The sequence below is a fragment of the Camelus bactrianus genome, chromosome 13 (genome assembly GCF_048773025.1).
Source record: "Camelus bactrianus isolate YW-2024 breed Bactrian camel chromosome 13, ASM4877302v1, whole genome shotgun sequence".
Classification (NCBI taxonomy): Eukaryota; Metazoa; Chordata; class Mammalia; order Artiodactyla; family Camelidae; genus Camelus; species Camelus bactrianus.
The window spans coordinates 41,613,423-41,633,426 of NC_133551.1; the positions used below are offsets into that span (position 1 = coordinate 41,613,423).

At 44.1% G+C, this 20,004-nt stretch overlaps 1 protein-coding gene and 1 long non-coding RNA gene across 7 annotated transcripts in view; one reads left to right on the forward strand and one right to left on the reverse strand.

Annotated features, from left to right (window-relative positions):
• Window positions 1-12,720, reverse strand: part of SHISAL2A (shisa like 2A) — a 46,963-nt gene extending 34,243 nt beyond the window's left edge. For 5 of the 6 annotated variants that reach the window (XR_012511276.1, XM_074376480.1, XM_074376481.1 and 2 more), the window contains exons 1-2: window positions 8,748-9,394; window positions 2,862-3,001 (exon numbers count right to left, since the gene is read on the reverse strand). Coding sequence is in view for 5 of the 6 variants with exons in the window: in XM_074376480.1 (XP_074232581.1) it covers window positions 2,862-3,001; window positions 8,748-8,929 (322 nt within the window). In the remaining variant the exon portion in view is untranslated. The other variant, XM_074376479.1, reaches the window with a different exon arrangement.
• LOC141579589 (uncharacterized) lies at window positions 9,032-13,767 on the forward strand. Its single transcript, XR_012511277.1, has 2 exons — window positions 9,032-9,170; window positions 12,661-13,767. It is a non-coding gene; the product is annotated as an uncharacterized LOC141579589 (long non-coding RNA).
• Window positions 13,768-20,004: the final 6,237 nt, after the last annotated feature.

Consider the following 20,004-nt stretch of genomic DNA (forward strand, 5'->3'; position numbering starts at 1 on the left):
ATGGGGTGGGGTGATGGGACAGTACAGAAAGCCTGGGCAGAAGAAGGAGCCTGTTAGCAGGAACTCTGTACGACTTTCACTCTGCTCTTGCCAAGGCACTCCCCACTGTCCCTTGCCCCCAGACTCAGAGATCAGGACTGAAGGTGCAGTGCAATGGTCTAGGCTTTAGACCTAGTTGGGAGATGGGGGTTAACATCCTAGCAACACATGCTCACTAGCTGTGTAGACTTGGCCAGTTCACTTCCCTTGGCTGAGCCTTGGTTTCCTCTCCTGTAAAATGGGGTTAATGATCTCTCTGCATGTCCTACTGGAGAGGGAGACAGAAACATATGAAAGTCTGTGTCAAGAGGAAAGCTCTGATGAATGTAAGAGAGTGGGCCTATAAACTGTCTCAGGTGCAAGAGGGACAAGAGGCTCCTGGGTTGATGCTGTGGGTTCACAGGAAGGAGAGGATAGCACTAAATGAAGAAGAAAGGGGAACTCAGAGCTGAGTTTAGGCAAAAGGCAGAGAGAACTGAAAGCTATCATTTAATAAAGAGTCAGGAAATGCATCTTCCATCCTAAAAATAAGAAGCAAAAAGCAAGAAACTGTCTCAAACCCTGCTGACCGAATAATACAGCTGGTGGCTGGGCAGTGGAAAGCAGGAGGGTACTTTGCATGCACAGGGCCAGCAGATGAACTGTGTTCCCTTGAGTTAGAACGGCTGCAGGGCTGGGGTGGGGAGAGACGAGGGGAGCAGAGCACAAGCAGGTGCACCCACAGACCCGGCCTGGTGAGGGAGAAATAGTAGGACTTTGGAGGCAGAAAAATACAGATTTGAATTCCTGCTCTGCAGTTTACAAATTGTGCGCCTCTCTGAGACCTGGTTTTCACATCTGTAAAATGGGTGATAGTAACACCTACCTCACTGAGGCAGTTGGGAAAATTAGATGAGGTTAGTGCATGTAAAGTTTCAAATAGTGTCTAGCATATAGTAGGAACTTCCCTTTCTCAGCACAGGGATAGGGAGAAGAAGGAAGGTGGAGGTGGATTTGGCTCTGTCACTTACTCAGTAGGCACCTTAGGCCTCAGTTTCTTCATCTGTAAAATGGATTCTAATAAGATCTATACTCTTCCTGGTTATTGTGAAGAGCAAATGATATGGTCTCTTTAAAGCTAGTTCATTCCTATTAAGTGCAGTATCATATTTCATTATTCCTCTACTGATGGGCATTTAGTTTGTTTCCAGTGACCAGCTGTCACGGTATCCATCTTTACAAGTCCTCTCCAAGTGCAACAATATCTCTAGGGCAGATAGTTAGAAGTGGAATTGCTGAGTTATAGGGTATATACATTTTTAGTTTAAATAGGTATTGCCAAATTGCTCTACAAAGTGGTTGTAGACTTACGCTCTTACCAGCAGTATCTGAGAGAGAATCCATTCCTTCCACCCAAACTTCTCACTATTAATGTGATCTGTTTTTGGACTTTTGCCAATGTAATTGTTTTTTTTTTTTTTTTTTTAAAAAAAGGTATGTCGTTCTTAAATTGCATTCTCCTGATTATTAGTAAGTTGAGCATCTTTTCATGAGTGTTGGGCATTTGTATTTTCCAGAGAATTATGTTTTTCTCATTTGTTCAAAGATATGCCTATATATTCTGGATATCAATCCTGTCTCTATTTTATATACGATAGTTAATTCTCATTATTTGTAGTAGTTATGTTCTATAAAGTTGCTACAAACACTGAATTTGCAAATAGTGAACCATTGCACCTAGGAGAAGTACAAAGCCAGGTTCCTGTGACCCTCTCGCTACAACATTTTTGTCAGCTGATCATTACATAACTTCATTCTGTGCGTGTTTCTTATTAAAGACACCTTATTTAACATACACTGTTAATTCATTAACATTCAACTCATGGCCAACAGCACTATAACTCTTGCCTGAACAAAGTTTATCTAAAAATGTACTTTCTACATAAGGCGCATGACAGCCTTCTTGTACTGAGGACTACTAGGCAGCATTTCAGCACTAAATTTGGGTGTCATTTTCAACAGTGAAATCACCAACATAAATCATAAAAATGCAAAAACATGGCACTAAATATACCACAGAAGGACACTTGTTTACAATATAAGAGCTGAAATAAGGAGGCAGAGCATGGCCTTGTTCAGCCTCAGCTGGGAATGTGTGTGACAAGGCAGCTCACATTTTTTGTTGCTCTGTGCACATCCATATCTGCAGATGACCTCAAAACACTGCAGGTATTGATCTTTGAGGTTACAAATTAGTTCTAGCAAGTAGGCGAATTCACAAATATGGAATCTGTGAATAATGAGGATTGACTGTGTGTGTGTATTTGTATTTCTAATATCTTTGCAGTCCACCACTGGTTTTTTTAACTTTATGTATGGTGTCTTTTGTATTATTTGTATTTGATATCTTTTTGTATTTGATGTAGGCAAATTTGCCAACATTTCCCTTATTTTTAAAATTAAACATTTTATTCATCTTACCCCATTTAAATCAATCTGTTTCTGGCCTCTTTCTATTCTAGGGTTTCTCAGCATCAGCACTATTGACATTCTGGGTCAGATCATTCTCTATGTAGGGTGCTGTCCTCTGTATCGTAGGATATTTAATAACATCTTCATGTAACAAATAGAATGCTGACTATATTGAATTATTTTGAATGAGCACATGAAGAGTTTGGGATAGAAATGTTCATGTCGTGAACTTCCTGAGAAACGTGCTCCTGCTTCTGAATATTCCAGGAACACTCATGAGGCAAATGTTCCAAACATCATTTCTAAATATCTCCCCTCTGCAAGGGTGCTAGCCTGCTGAATACAAGGAAATCATGTGACCTCTTTCTTACCTGTAGTTTGTAAGCTTAAGCCTGGGTCCAACTTTGTGTGGGGTTTTGAGCCGATGAACAGGTAACAGAGCACACAGGCGGTGACAATGAAGGCCAGGAGGACCACGGCTGCTATGGACAGGCCCACAAGAGCGCCAATACTGGGGAGAGAAGACCGTAAGGGAACAGGGTCAGAAAAGGACTTGGGAAGCAGCATGTTGTAGGAGAAGCATTGTAGGAGTTAGAGGAATCAGCCGACTTGAACTTCTGTCTCTACTTGCCCTAAACAGGCTTTCTGGGTCTAAGCACGGGAAAGAGCATCAACTAGGTGGCAGGTACTCACCACATACATGACTTGACATGACTCCGTGCCACCAGGTAGCTGGGACTCCATGTGTGTTCCCTCTCTTCTCCTCTCCTTTCCTCAACCTGCTTCCACCTGGGGAAGCTGGAGATGATCTTAAAGAGCCCTCCCCACACTGCTGTTTCTTAAAAATCAAGACACATGGTGGGCCTTAAACACCAGCTGTCCTTCCAGCCTCAAGGTAATTTCTGACCCAGCCTCTAGCGGGTCATCACTCTAGTGTGGACTCCACGTCTAGAACACTCCCTGCTGCTGGTCCCTCTGTCTTCAACCTCACTGCCTCTGCCCCAGGTCAGGCCTCAGTCACCATCACCCGGTCTCCAGATAACTACCTCCTGGCCTTTTCTCGAGGCCACTGTCTTTCCCGTTTCACGTGATCTCTACCATCCTCTCCCCACATCAGAATTTTTCCTGTCCTTGAAGGCCCATCTCAAATGTCTCCTCCTCAGTGTTTTCCCTGGTCATCTTTCTCTCTCCTTTCTTCTCCCGTGCCAGGCTAACCCAGCCAGACACCTTACTCAGGGCCTCTAGCGCTCCCCACTGGGTCAGGCAGCCAGCGTGGTAAGGAAAGAGCAAAGAGCTTTGGAACTCTTACAGACCTTCCTGGTTTAGGACCCAGGTCTATTAACTAATTCGATGTGAGATCTTGATGAAATTATTTAACCTCTGAGCCTCAGCTTCTTTGTCTGAAAAGTGAGAATGATCAAAACATAGCACCTCACAGGTGGTAGTGAGGATGAATGATCTGTATAATATTCTTGGCACATAATAGGTATTCAACATATTCCTCGTGTGTTCCTTGAAGGCAGACTCAGACCATGTTTAACTGGCTTTATTCTCTCCTTGTACAGGTGCTGGCACGTAGTAGGCAGTTAGTAATTATTGAGTAGCTACTTTGTGTCAGACACTGTGGGATGTTCTCCTAACAGTAGGGGATAGGTAGCACCAGGTTTGTTTGTGTGCCTTTTCTGCCTTTGATTCCTACAGCTTTTATGCCCACCCCTCAACCCTGACCCCAACCCCAGATTCCTGCCCTTGCCATTTCTGCCATTTCATTCCCAACTAACTGATGATTAATTTCCACTAAATAGAAACACCTTAGAGCTTTGGAGAGTCTGTTTTCCAATGGCTAAATAAATTATTGGATACTCCTGTGATGTAATAGTATAGAGCCATTAAAAACATGTTTTCAAATAATATTTAAGATCAAGGATACATTCTAATGAGCTGCTAAGTGAAAAAAGCAGGACACATTACTAAATATATAGCATAACCCTAACTTTAATAAATAAACATAACATATACATACATAACACAGCATGGGTAAGGTTGGGTGGAAATACACTAAAATGCTAACGGTAACAGGCTGTTTCTGGGTGTACCATAGGCTGTAGATGTCCTGTCTGTGTCCCATTAGGTCTTGGAATTGTGGAATATTCTGACCAGGGTTTCAAATGTCAGCATCTGTATCTTTTTCCCCGGAATTTCTTGGGGCCAGAACAGTCTCTGCACATTGTTTAGGTCAGAAGTGCAGGAAAATTAATGCCTCCCTTCTCCCACTAGCACACAGCCAATGGCTGACAGAAACTGGTATGTGAATCCCCAGCTTCCTGGCCCTCCGGTGAGATGACTCTGAGGTGTGTGTTCTACACTGGCTAGCAGAGTTCAGCAGGTTTGAGCTCTGGGGACCCTCAGTGGTGACTCGCTTGGTAACACACCATCGTTAGTTAGCTCCTTCCCTTTCCTGTCTCACTCCCCCACCCTCTACTAGTGTTTTCTAGGATCGCTTGTCATATAAACTACTTGCCCTCAAATCCTCATCTTCTGGGGAACCCAAGCTAGCATACTGGATCGCCCATGATCTCTTTCCTTTTTTTGTTTCTCCTCTCCTTTCCACATTTTCCACATTGAGCATGTAGTACTTTTTAGTTCTTGTAAGTGTTTTAGTGAAGTATTATTTCCTTTTTTGAGATATCCTTACTGTTTATAAGGCTGTTACCTGGGGGACTTGTGCTCAGGTTGGGGCCCCACCCTTCACAAGGGACACCTGGATGGAAAGGGCCCTCGAAAAGTAGGATCCTTTGAGGAGTGGGTGAGAGGACTAGGGAGATATAGTCCAGATCATCAGTTAGTCAGGGAGTGGGCACTGTCTCTGATGGTCTGTCTGGAGACAGAGGAACCAGCTTCCAAGAACAGAGCTGGAAACAACAGGGGAGGGCCCAACAGGGAAAATCTGTACTTAGTATGAGATGAACTTTAAATGATCAGCGTTGTCCTATGTGTACTGCCTCAAGAGGTGGCAAGTTTCCTATTATTGGATAGGTTTGCACAGAACACCTGGATGAGCACACCTTTCAGAGATTAGAGATTCCTGCCCAGCGTGGGAAATTGGATTAAAGAGCTGCTAGCCTTCCAGGATTTCCCAGCTCTATGACCCTGAAAGATAGATAACCCACTGTGACTTCCAGGAAAGGACTGGAGGGGTGGTCTAACATTTCTTAGGACTTTTGAGTCAGGCAGTTCTAAGTTTGAACATATAAGCTGAAAAATTCTTTACCTTTTGGTCTTCATTTTCTTCATTCATAAAAGCTCTTATCTCATCAGGTGTCCATAAAGATTAAATGAGATAGAGGTAGTGCCTGGCTGCCAGGTCTGCCCTCCAGCAAGGCTGCTGCCTTTTGGCTCACATCCTGATGAAAAACAGAACTACTGATAGAGGGTGTCTGGAAAGTGGATCAGATGTGTGATAGCACCAGCTGCTTCTCCACAGGGAGTCTTCATTTCCTGAGACATGCTTTTAAAGACAGCAATTCTCCTTGAGCACTATCCAAGGAAACAGTGTTTACCTGCAGGTTTTTATGTTTTTAAGGGCTAGCTTTCATGAACTGGGCCAAACGGAGTCCAGAGCAAAACAAGGTCTCCACTCTGCAATGGTGGGGCTCTGACAGAAACATACTAGGAGGGTTGTTTCAGGTTTGGAGGACACTGATCACCTAGATGTCTTGAGGACACTGGTTCCCCTCCTCCACTTGGCAACTGTCTGTGTTGTTTATGAACCACTTATATCCAAGCCTAGGAAGAGTCAGCCCTGCAGGCTAGAACCTTTCAGCTTCCCTTGGGGTCACAGAATGGAAGCACACTGACATGTGATGTAACCTCAGAGGTCACCTCATCCAACCCTCTACCTCATTGTCTGAGCCAGTAAAGCACTCCATGCCTCAAGAGGGTCCAAGGCAAGGTAGAGGGACCATAAGAGGTGTGTAGGGATAGGGGTGGTAGTAGAAGGATGGGGTCCTGGCTTGGTGCTGAGGGATTTACTTATCTCTGTCCCCCCAAGGGCTAGCATAGTGCCCAGAAGACAGCAGAGGGTCAGTGAGTAGTTTTTCAAGTGATCTTAGTAGAGCAGGTTATAGTAAGCTAGTTGTCCAGCAGGTCAAGCCTGGACTTGGGACCAGACAGGCCTGAGTTTTCATCCCAGCTGTGCCACTTCCTCTCACTGGGGCACTCTCAGATAGAAAATCAACCTCTTTTAAGTTTTCTCATCTGTAAAATGGAGAGAAGATATGCCAGGGTTGCAAATGTGTGAATGCATCTAGCTTCTGGATGGTGCTAGGTAATGTTCTTTAAATCTCAGTATATCATTGCTGGAAAATCTTGGACAATTCACTTTCATACTGAGTTTCAATTTCCCCACTGACAAACCAGAGAAAGGGAACTCCCTTTCATTGAGCACCTACTATATGCACTAGTCACTTTCACATGCATTATTTCACTTAATCTTCACAACAATTCCATAAGACAGGTATCATTACTGCCATTCTAAAGATGACAAAAGAGACTCAGAGATAATTTGCCCAAGTTTACGTAGCTAATAAGTGACAGAGCCAAAGTTAGGACAGGGTTCTAACTAGCCCCAAGGCTCCACACTGTTTCCATACTTCAAAGGGAGGTCAGCACTATCATATTTCAGCACTCAGCTCAGTGCTAAGTACACAGTGGTTCTTCAACAGATACTCCATTGTTATACTTCAGATGCATGTTGTATCTCTTTAAATGGACTGTGAGGTCCTCAGAGAGGGAATAATTGATTTTTGTGTCTCTAGTACCTAGCATAGCCTCTGGCACAAAACAAAGGCTATGATGAATGAATGAAAATATGGATGAACAGAGAATAATATAATTCCCTAGGTGACAGCAGCTGAATGTGCAGGATCTGAAAACCTGGCCATCTGAAAATCCTTTGGAGTTACAGACTAAGCAGTCTAGAAAAGCAATAACTGTAATTGTTAGTGGTATATGCCAAGTTGATTTTACCTCTTGATCTCATTTGGTCCTTGCCCTAGTCAGAAATCATCCTCCCCATTTGATGAAAAGACAGAGGCTCAGAGAGGTTTTAGAGGCAGACTGTCCTTTCCTGCCCAGAGAGCATGCAGCTGCTGGTCACATACCTCCAGGGACAAGAAGATCACTGTCTACTGAGATGGCCCGCTCCATTTTTGTCGATGCCTGTTTCCCAGTGCAGCCTCAGGATCAGGTCCTATTTTCTGGGTGAGGCCTTTAGGGACCCAGAGAGATTGAGATCTCTTGCCCTCTCAGCCCCCCACAAGTTCCAGGAATGCCAGCACTGTTCTAACCACCTCCTTCCCTGAACTAGTGGGGAAACTGAGGTCCTGTGGATAGGGATTCACCCAAATTACACTGATCTGGCTCCTGCTATGGCATTGTCATTATCTCATGATGAACTCATAGGCAACTTGGAATCCTTGGTTTCTGCTTTGGCTTGGGAGTGGGGTACATCACAGAACTTACCACAGGGCCTGGCCAAGTGCTCAGGAAGGGGTGATGATCGAAAGAATGACTAAATATGAGGGGGGAGAAAAGAGTTGAGGTTGGGCAGAGGCTGAGGCTGAGTTGGAGTGTAGCATCAGATGAGGTATTAAGGCTCAAGGTGAGGTTTGACTGTAGGTCTAGGTAATGTTTGGAGTCAGGGTGGGGGAGGAGAGCTGAGGTTGGGTTGCAGGGAGGATCTGAGGAGGAGGTTAGGGCTGGTGATAGAGATCAGTATTGGGGCGTGGGTAAGATCAGGGATGTGGCAGATGATATTATGAAGGGGACCCTGGTCAGCACTTGGATAAGGGAGGAGTTTGGGTATCTGGTGAACCTTTGCAAGGTGGGAGTTTGCTGTTAGGGTGAGGGTTATTGTGTAATTTAAGGTCGGGCTGAGGGTGGTGGATGTTTGGGTGGGGGCTAAAGTGAAGGTTTTCCAGGGTGGAGCTGGGGCGGGTGGTTCAAGGATGGACCTTAATAATTGTTGGGTTAGGATAGGGGGATAGAGCTGAGAAGCGTCTGCACAGGGAGCTGGGTTGGAGACAGAGTGAGAGCAAAGGTCAGTATGGGGCCTGAAGGGATACAGGCTGGGTGGGGGTTGGCCCTGACGGGGTGGGTTTGAGGATTGAGGGTTTAGCACGCATTTGGGCCGAGGATGGGGCAAGGGGGCTAAGACTAGAGTGGAACTCTGGGTGGGGTTAGGGCCGGGTGGGTACCTGAGCCACCACATGTAGCTGTGCTCGTAGGGGAAGAAGCTGTGCGGGTCATCGCAGCAGTACTTGTGGTCGCGGAAGCCGCAGCAGAAGACGGCGGCCGCCTCGCCCCCCGGCCGCGGGCAGCTGAAGCCGCGCACCACCTCCTGCTCGGCGCTCACGTAGGTCGTGCAGGCGCCGCTCATCGCGCTCCGCGCCGGGCCCGCCGCCACCGCGGGCCACCAGACGGCCGGCGAGAGAGGGCACGGGTAGCCGGACGAGCGAGAGACGGACGGAGACAGAACCGAGCCCGAGAAAGAGACAGAGAGAGAGGCAGAGATAAGCAGAGAGTCAGGGATTGAGGCAGAGATCGAGAAAAACCCCGCGAGGGGCGCGGAGCTGCAGCGGTTAGAGATAGAGTCCCCGAGGACCGAGAGAGGCGACCAGGTACGCGGACAGGGCTCGGCAGGAGGGGAAAAGGAGGAGGGAGAGGGGAGGAGGGAGAGGGTAGGAGGGAGGAGGAGGGCCAAGGAGTGGTGGGAGTGGAGAGGCGGCCGGGAGCCGACGCCCGAGCCCGGGGCGGGGGGCAACCCGCAGATCCGGAGGAGGGAGCAGCCCCGGGAAGCCTACCCGGCGCACGTCTCTGCCCGTGGCCCCCACCGGCTGCACTACGTTACCAATTTATGCACTGGGGCGCTGGGTGCTCGGAGAGACAGCCCATGTCCAGGGTGGCAGAGCGGGAACCGAAGCCGCCTCCTTGGATTCCACACCCGTGCTGAGCACCAGCCGTTGTGCTAGGCGCCGTGCTAGGCGCTGGGAATCTCATGGAGGTTCCAGGCTAGTGCGGGGCACATCGACCATACAGTAGGGTCAGTATGGGGATGATTAATATACGACCTCGCTTAACCCTCACAACAACCCAGGGGACCAGAGATTTTCAAACTTTTTTTTTTTTTAATAAATGAGAGCTGAAGGTCAGATGAAAGTCATTTCCGTGGGCTCTTAACCCCATGGGATTTCAACCTGGGTCTGTCTTGTTCCCAAGCCCTTACTCTCTCTGGGGCTCTCACACCACCTCTTTTCCAGTGACTTTTCCTGTTCTCATCTTCTGGCTTCCTTGCCTGCCACTTCCTTTCCCTGAGCAGCTAGCTCATGCACTGACATGTTCACACTCCCATTTTCACTCCCTGCCACACTGACTTGGGACAAGAGGGCTAGTGGGCGTCCAGATGGTAATTCCATCCACCAGGAAGCAAAGCCAGTACACTTTTCCATTCTCAGACATTATTTCAGGTCACAAGGTGAGTGTTCTCACTAGGATCAGAGGACCACAGCCTGAAGGAGTTGTATGGAGTCTTTGGAGATTGCCTATCTATATATCTCTGATACACTGGGAAACTCAGGCTCTGAGAGGTGCAGTTTGGGCCAGTTACTCTGAGCCAGGACTAGGGAGTGCTGAACTTTAGTTGCCAATAATTCCCATTCAGCCAATCAGGGTGCTAGGGCTGAAAAGGACCTGTGGGTCATGTAATCAGTTGAGTTACAGCTAGCATTAAAAAATAAATAGAATAGAATAGAAAAAGTACACTGCAAATACTTAGCACTGTAAAGCTGAGTATTCTTTCATTAAATGTTTTTTCAGTTACATATATCTGTATGTATTGTGGACCAGATCATGATGTGAAATCTGTTTCTTATTTTGAGTCCAGGTCAAAAAGGTTTGAAAGCCACTGAATCTGACGTTCCCATTGGACAGATGGGCAGGGACTAACTCAAGATTGCATAATCTTTAGCTCTCATTTTTCACAGCAATGGGTAGAGTAGGAAATAGTTAATGTGATGCTTTGAGACTCTCTAGTTCCTCCATCCCTTGCTTTCAGTGTGTATGGGATAACTCATGGGCCTTAGAGGATCTGGGCCCAAGCTCTAGCTCTACTGCTTCTCTGCTTTTTTTCTCTGTGCTTCAAGTTCCTTTTTTTCATCCAGGCCAGCTCCTCAGATGCTGATACGTACCATGCCCTTGACTTGGGCACCAGGGCTCCTGAGAGAGGTCAGATCTGGGTCACGGCGTCATGGGGGAGTCAGACAGACGATCATAGGACAGAGCAGTGAAAGGGGAAATGTAAGGACCATGGTCACAGAGGGATGGCCATCTGAAGGAGAATGAAAAAGTTTGGATGGAGTAGTGTCTTCAAGGGTCACTGTAAGGTCAAATGTGAAAAGGAGAAGAAATTATTATCTTCCAGAAAATCCCTTCCCTGAGCTGTGGATCTCTGCAGGCTGAGAACTGGATGACATGCTCTAATGGAGGTGCACTTTGGCCTCTTTATATATCAGATGGGGAGTAAATAGGAAGGGTGGAATCCTTTGGAAAGGAGTGAGGTCTGCTGGAGATATGGGGTTCAGCTGTGAGGTAGAAAGCACTCTTCTCTGGCTTTTGGAAAAATTGGGAAGCGCCAACAGTTTCCAAAGCCCTTTTCCAGCCAAGAATTAATTTTTTCCTCCCAGCAACCCTGTAGGGTAAGCCAAGTGGGGATGATTGTGCCCCTGAGAGAAATAACAAGCTCAATGTCCCAAAGCAGCAAATGGCCAAGGCAGGACTGGTACCAATGTCCGTCTAGCCAAGTGTCCCCTTGGCAGTCTGATGAAGACTATGGACCCCTATTCAGAAAAATATTTTTAACCACAAAAAGTAAATTACTTAGGATTACAAAGGATACCAATTATATAGAATCATTATCAAAATAGTTATTTTGTGAAGTAGTCCTTTTTAAACATATTAAATAGAAGATTTAGAAATTCATCTATTAGATATTATAGTTCTGAGGTGATGAATAAGTGTAAACAGTATTTCAAGATATTGCTATTGTAATGCAATACAAAAATAACTGATTTCTATTGTTGACAAAGTCACAGTTTCTGCTAACACTGCTGTGATTTGTTGCTTACATGCATGATAGAAGGAAATGCTAAATTTGAGTTAGAGGGCAGTGAAAACAAGGATGTAATTTTTAAAAATCCAAGTTCATGGACCTCTCTCATGCTGAACTCTATCTGTGGACTCCTTGGGCTCTGTGGAATCTGCTAAAATCTTCCACCTCTTATGGTCTAGCACCTGTTCTAATGTTTGTTCCTTCATTGTGTGCATCATATTTCTTCCTACAGATGCATTGCAGACCTACTATGTGCCAGGCAGTTTCCCATCTTGTATGGCATATAGTCCTTGAGTTAGGTATTTTTCTTCCCATTTTGCAGACAAGGTAACTGAGACTCAGATAGGCTAAGTGATTTACCCAAAGCCAATAAGTGGTCACACAGTCAGTAAGTGGTCAGAGTCCTGCACCACCAGCTCCTTCCTTCCCACCTGAGGTCTGGATGCCAGAGTCTCCAAGACCAGAAGGGAAGGGAAATATAGGAGAGAATAGTGAGCAGGGAGAACTCACAATTGTGAAGAACGCACTAAGAACTAGAAATTGTTCTCTATGCTTTTCATTATTTCCTTTAATCCTCACAACTCTGTGCAGTGTTACTCTTAAAAAAATAAAAATAACTGAATACTTACATATTCATGATAAAACAACAAGTTCAAAAATACAGATAACCAAAAGAAAAAATAAAAATCACCCATAATCTCACCACACAGAAATACTTATTAATATTTTGATGTGGAATCTTCCAGATACACATATACACAATTTTGCATCCACTTTAGTATAACTGGACCCAGAGAGGTTAAGGAACTTGCTCAAGAATATACAAGTAATAAGTTCCAGTCACCTGTGGCGTGGCTGTAGGCTGGTCACTTTTCCTCTCTGCCTCAGGGCAGTAGTTAAGATTACTCCAGATGGAAGAGCAAGAAGCCTGGCACCTGGGAGCCACAGTAACTGGAAGCCTCCTCTACATGGCTCTCAAAACAGTGCGCTCTGGATCTCTGCAGGCTTGCTCCAGGAATCTGGTCCTCAGGGGTCAAGAAAGAAATGCCCCTCGCTGTGGTGGGCCATGCAGCTCCACTCAGGGTGGCTGAGAACCCTGGGCACAACTTGGGGTTGAGGACTCAGTTCCACTCCCTGGATGGTCTGCCCCCAGACCCTGGACTCGACACCATGGAGCAGCCCTTCTCCCCTTGCCCTACTGCCCTCAGCTGTGCCACTCCGACCTCCTTTCCCGATGGCTCCTCCCATCCTGGACCGGGCCTCAGTGCCAGCCTGCAGTTCACCGCAGAAGCAAAGAAAGGACACTGACCTCACTAAAACTGAGTCCCTTTAAGTGCCGGTTCCTCTCATGGCCTCTCCCTTGATGCCCAGGACAGATTCTTTCCCTTCTCTTCCAGAATGAGGCGCTTGCATCTCTTTCTGAGAGAAGTGACTTTGCTACAATGGAACATCAAATCCAGGAGCAAATTGGACCAAGGCTCAGATCTTCTGATACCATCCAGGCTCTCCCCCAACTCTAGGTGGTCACCTTTTTGTTTAGATTTTCATTAGTTTGCTGTTTGCTTGTTTTCCTATGAAATCTTTAAAAAACGCAAACAACATAAAGTATGATACAAGGACCACCCATGAACTCTCCGTGAAAGTTTAAGAAATAAAAATGTGATCAGTCCCGATTGATGCACCCCCCCCCTTCCTCCGTACTCCTCCCTGCCTGCCTGGTCCCATAACCCTTAATGTGGTGTTTATCATTCCCCTGCTTTTATTTATGGATTTATCAGATATGTATGGATATTTGAACAACGTATGGAATTGTTTTACATGTGATTACATTTTAAATAAATAGCATCATAGCAGTTATTCTTCTGGAATCTGCCTTTCTTCTACTCAATCTTATGTTTTTGAGCTTTGTCTATACTAATGTGTGTGCTCAATCTGGTTGATTCATTTTTACTGCTATTTAGTTTTCCACTGAGTGAATATATGATGATTTATCATCCATTTTATTCGATGTTTAGATTCCAGTTTCTTTTATTGCTATACAACAATGCTTCTCTTGAAATTGTTTTTCTTTTAAAACCAGTTTTACAAACAATAAAATATACTCATTTTAAGTGTACAGTGTGGTGTATTTTGCCAAATGTATACACTCATATAACCACCACCACAGTCAAAATTCAGCACATTTCCATCACCCATCATCATCCCTTGTGCCCCTTTGCAGTCAGCCCTCCTCCCAAACCCTAGCCTTGCCTTAGACACCTCTGCTCAGCTCCCCCTCCCTATAGATTAGTTCTGCTATTCCTGAATTTTTATCGTAATGGAATCAGATAGTATGTCCTCTTTTGTGCCTGACTTCTTTTGCTCACCACAATGCCTTTGAGACAAACAGAAATTGTTGCATGTACAAGTAGTCCTTCCTTTTTATTGCCAAGTACATTGAAGTATGCTCATTATCTGGAAATACTGCTATTTGTCCACTCAACTGTTAATAGGCATTTGGATTATTGCCAGTAGGGGACTATCATGAATAAAGTTGCTATAAAATTTTTGCATATATGCTTATCTTTTGGTGCCTTTGTTTTCATATCTCTTGGGTGAATCCTATGAGTGGAATTTTGGGTTAATAGAGTAGATGTGTATTGAACTTTATAAGAAGCTGACAGACTGCTTTCCAGAGTGCCTGCACCATTTTGCATCCCCACCAGCAACGTGTAAGGCGCAGGGAGCTACGTCTTTACCAACACTGGTATTGTCAGTATTTTTCCTTTTGCTTATTCTTACAGGTGTGAAGTTGCGTCTCATTGTGGCTTTAATTTGTTTTTTCCTAGTGGCTGATGATGCATGTCTTTTCATGTGCTCATTAAGCACTCATATATCTTCTTCGGTAATATTTTCTGTTTTGCCTGTTTTTAAGTTGAGTTATCTTCTTATTGAATTTTAACAGTTCTTATATATTCTGGGTACAAATCCTTTATCAAAGATATTATTGTAAATATTCTTTCCCAATCTTAGCTTGCCTTCTCATTTCTCTCAAGGGTGTTTTTGGAAAAGCAGAAATTAAAATTTTTGATAGCTCACTTTATTACTTTTTTAAAAAACATTGGTGCTTTAAGATTAGTGCTTTTCTAAGATAAAAAAGATTTATCATTTTTTTTCTAAGATTAGTGTTCTATCTAAAAAAAATCTTTGTCTACCCCAAGATCACAAAGATGTTCTATGTTTTCTTCAAAAATTTTATAGCTTTAGCTTTTGTGTTTATGCCTCTGATCCATTTTAATTTACATGTTAAGTGTGATGCAAAAGTTGTTTCAAAATCATCCTTTGAAAGGACTATCCTTTTTCCATTGAATTAACTTGATACCTTTGTCAAAACTCAATTAACCATTAACCACATATGTGTGGATTTATTTCTGGATTCTCTATTTTGTTTCTTTGATCTGATCTGGATCTATCCTTAAGCCAGTTCCACTCTGTATTAATTACTGTGGCTTTATAGGTAAGTCTTGAAATTAGATAGTATAAGTCCTCTAACTTTGTCCTTATTTTTCAACATTGTTTTAGTGATTATAAGTCCTTTGCGTTTTCTTATAAAATTTACAATCAGCTTATCAATTTCTGTCCCCCAAACCCTGCTTGGATTTTGCTTAGGATTGCATTGAATCAATAGATCAATTTGGAGAATATTAATATCTTAATATTAAGTTTCCCAGTTCAATTCCCAATCTCTTTAGTTAGTTAGTTCTTTAATTTCTCTCAGCAATGTTTTATACTATTCCATGTACAGGTCTTGTGCATATTTTGTAAAATTTGCTATTGTAAATGACATTTTTATTGTGATTTTTCAATTGTTGCCAATTTATAGAAATTCAACTTTTTTTCAACTTATTTTTGAATATTCACCTTGTATTCTGAGATCTTGCTAAATTTACTTCCTAGTTCTACTAGCTTTTTTATAGACTACTTAGGATTTTTTTATGTTAGCATGAAAAACCAGTTTCCTCACAGGCAGCATAATATGTTGCTTGTAAGTAAAGGCAATTTTACTTTTCCTTTCTAGTTGATGCCTTTTATTTCTTTTCTTGTTTTGTTACATTGTCTAGAATTTCCAGTGTAATGTTAAAGAGAATTATTTTGAGTTTTGAGGCAGAGTTATATGATTCTTTTTTCTCTGCACTTGATTCTTTCCCTCCACATACTTATCAACAGAGAGATCCTCTGAAGGCTCTAGCTGAGCTGTTGAAGTAACCCCAATGATTCCAGTCTAACCTCTAAAATCAGAACTCTCCGTATCTCTCCAACTATGCCTGCCTCTTCTTTCCTACAAGAACCCTCTGATTCAGACAGTTTAACTTGAGAAAGGAGCCTCCTCTCCCAAGTTTTTGCCCATGTAGTTCCTTCCTTTTGCTTATCTAAATACTCTCTACCCTTCAATCCTCTCTACACAGCTTGAAGAAACCCCTCCTGCAGGAAGCCCTTCTGTGACCAACACTCAAGGTACCATTTTTTCTTGCAGCATCTGCTGGTCTGACTCTGACTATGTGTACCATCCTTTGAGCACTTCTGTGTACCATCATCTCACTTAGGAATTACAGCTTCAGACTACAGGCTTTTCTAGAACAGAAATTATACCTGCTTTAGTGCTGGTTTCAGCACACTCAGCCTGGGGCCTGGTTCTGAAAGTCAGGGCTGCTGGTTGCCACTCTTGTTCCTTTGTGTGCTTTTGTGCAGATCAGAAAAAAGTGCCCCTTCCTCTGGCCTGTTGTAGCACTATGCCAAAGGCAAGGCTGGGTAAGTAGAGGGCAGGCTAAATTTCAACTCCTACTTGTCCCTTCTGCTGGACACTCAAAATCGGCATAGCCATATGGTTCAAGGGAGGAGAAAGAATAAATGAAAAAATAATTCTGAGATATTGGTATTTTATATATAAAGATATTGAGGCTCAGAAAGATTAAATTACTCACCCAAAGACCCAGCCAGGAATGGCAGAAACTGGGATTTGTCCTGGGTCTGCCGTCCCCAGACTTTACGGAAATACTGCCTTTGTCTCCCTCCTTCTCTGGTCTCAACATGAGCCCAGCACTTTACTTGTTATTAAACATTTTTCATATTCCTAGTTCTTTTTCAGACTGAGATAAGCCACTTCTGGAATTTACTCCAAGACTTCTACACCCTGGAGTAAGTGGCCTTCTCCCTGGATCAGTGTCTCTAATCCTAAACCCTCCCTGTCCCTACTGGAGTTTTGCTAGAGTCCAGGAAGCAGAGAATAGAGGGAGAGGCAAGGACTTTGGTGCCAGATCAGCCTGGATTTCAGCTGCTACTTGGCAGTTAACTTCCTGGGAGACTTTGGACTTCTCACTTAGTCTCATCTGTAAAATGGAAGTCATACTACCTACCTCACAGGGATGAGGATGTAGGTGTGCGAGCACTCATTAAAGGTCAGTTCTCCTTTTCCTTTCACTTTGCTGAGAGCAAGGATTGTGGCCTATATTCCACCTGCAATGCAGTCCCTAGAGTCTGTGCTGGGGACCTAGAGTCTGTGCAAGCAGCTTGGTGACTTGTCGTGATCCAGGCCTCCGCAATTCCCTCAGCAACCCCAGGCTGGACCTGCTGGAGCTGGGAGGGGTCAGATCTGCCTGCCTTCCACAGGTCTCCATGGTGACTGGTGTTCTGGGTAGCCCCAGAGTCATCTACTTTTCCTGTCAGTAGTTCAGTGTCTGCCTCTGCTCCTGGGTTTATTTCCGGCCTTCAGATTTGGGCCTGAAGACGGGCTCTGTCATGTTGAGTCAGGTCACTATCATTTCTTACCTGGATCCTACAAGGCCTTGAATGATCTGGCCCCTGCCTACCTCTAGGGCCCTTCTCCTTATCACTTGGCTCCAGGCAGCACTGACTCCATCCCATTGAGCATCTTCCTCTGTTAGGGTCTTTGCTCAAGCCACTGAATCTGTTTAGGAACCTTTCCCCCCATCACTTCTTTCCCCTAACTCTTATTAAAATTTCAGCTCTCAGCTTAATTGTCATTTCTTAGGGAAGCCTCCTCTGAACTGCAGAATAGGTCCAATGCCACTTTTGTACATGGTCGTGGTTCCTGGTACTTCTTCCTGGTGCTTATCGTAATTGTAATTACATAATAATTGGTATAATTGTGTGTTCAGTGTTAATCTTTCCCACAATTCTCTGAGCACCATGACAGCTGGGAACATGTGTATTTTGGTCACATGTTGTAGGACCTAATGCAGAACTTAACACATAGGCAATGCTCAAGAAATAATTGTTGATGAATGAATGTCCCTTCTAACCATAATTTTCCAGAAAGTCCCACTTTCACAGTCACACTCTCCTCCCTCCGCACTCCAGCCCAGCTTGCAGAGGAGAATAAGCAGCTAGGATGGAACTTTCCTTTCTCTGAGGACCTGGGACCAGTTGATGGTGAATGAGAATCATCTGAGGGTAAAAAGAGAGCTCAGCAAAAGACAAAGGTCTTTGTCATATCCACAGCCAGAAATGGCTCCCTCCCCAAACTCCTCATCTCTGGCTGGCTAATAGACTAAACTAATAGCAGAGAGCTAAGGGGTCAGTAATATAATTTAAGCAGACAACTAAAATATTGATTAGTAATTAAGGCGTGGCAAGTAGCAAAACTACTAAGTGCTAAGATATAACCTAATAAATAAAGTATCTGGCTTATAAATAAAGTGTTAGAGGGTATTAGCAGAAAATAAAATCTTAACTATGCAAGTGTCAGCTGATAACCGAGAGGTTAATTTAAAACTAAGTTGTTAGCAGATACTGCTTAACCAACTACTGAGGTAACACTTGATGACAATTTAAAGTGAGATTTTTCCTAGGGGGACTCTTGCACATTGAAGGGGACTGGGGAACAGCAGAAAGCTGACAAAGCCTAGGAATGTAGGTCTAACTAGGAGTGACAAATCCTCAGCTGGAAAAAAAAAAATCCTCTAGAATTCTGGAGGAAACTTTGCTCTTTGGTTTTCCAGAGAGGGTCTTGGCAGGAAAAGCATGGAGCCAGTGCTCAAAATGCTTACCATATAATTAAATTTCATCTGCTAAAGTTTAGGCACTGTGCTGAGGAGAGAAGGAAAGGCAGTTGCTTAAACAGTAAGAATAGTGTATACGTGAGCAACTGAGTGGTGTGTGAAAGAGAAGGCTTGTGGGGGGGTGGTTGTGAAGGCTGGGTGGAAAGGAGAGCAGATGTGCCAGCGAGAGATGATGAGTTTAGTTCTGGAGATGCTGAATTGAGGTGCTCCTAGTCATGCCCAGTAGGCAAGTGGATATGAGTCCAGTGTAGATACAGGTAGAGATTTGGGTGTCGTCAGGGTGTAGGTGGTTGTCAAAACCATGAGAAAAAATGAGATGGTTGTAGATGTATATGGAGTGAGAAAAGGGACCAGCCTAGAAGCCCAGGGAAGACCAACAGGGAAGGAGTGGGCAGAGGAGGAAGAGACATCAACAGACACTGAGGAGGAAGGAGCACTCAGAAAGATGGGGGAAAACCGAGAGAAGACAGGGGCATGAAAGCTAAGGGAAGAGAGTGTATCAGGGAGAAGAGTATGATCAGCAACGTCAGATGAAGCTGACAGGCCAAGCAGGATGAGGTCAGAGAGATGTCCATCACAAAAATTTGATACCTGGGTTACATTGTGCATGGGCAAATGAGCATGTGCAGAGCCACTGCTCAGAGCAGGGTGTGTAAGGAAAGGCTGGAGGCCACTATAGGGTGGTTTGTGGTCAGCCCACAGATAGCCTTCATTTACTCTGGGCAGCTTTTGAAAAGGACCATTAAGGGAGACTTTAAGGTTGAATTGTGAGCACAGTCCACCCTTTCACTGTCCAGTGGGAAAATGGAGGACTGGAGAGAGGGAACAATTTTTCAGTCTGTGAGTCAAGGGCACAGCCAGGATTTGAATCTGAGTGTCCTTCTTCTAGAAGAGTGGCCTTGGGAGAAGCAGACATGAAATTCTCATTGGCCAATGAATTATCGATCAGAGACTGTTCATCACCTCAGTTTTTAGCTGCCTCTTTTTATATTTATATAAAAGTGAAATATATATTTTACATACAAAATTCAAACATTACAGAAATAGCTGACAAAGAAAGTGAATGACTTTTGTTATCCTACCCCACCCCCTCATGGGCACCACCATTAAAAGTTTAGTCTCCATCTCTCCCTCTCACTTAACATTATAAGTTTTTAATAAAAATATTATACTTGTTTATACTGGATGTTTTTTGTGTGTGCGCATGTGTTCATTACAACTTGCCCTTTTTCACTTTTGGACAAATTTCTATGGTAGCACAGAAATTAATTCATTCATTTTAATGACTGT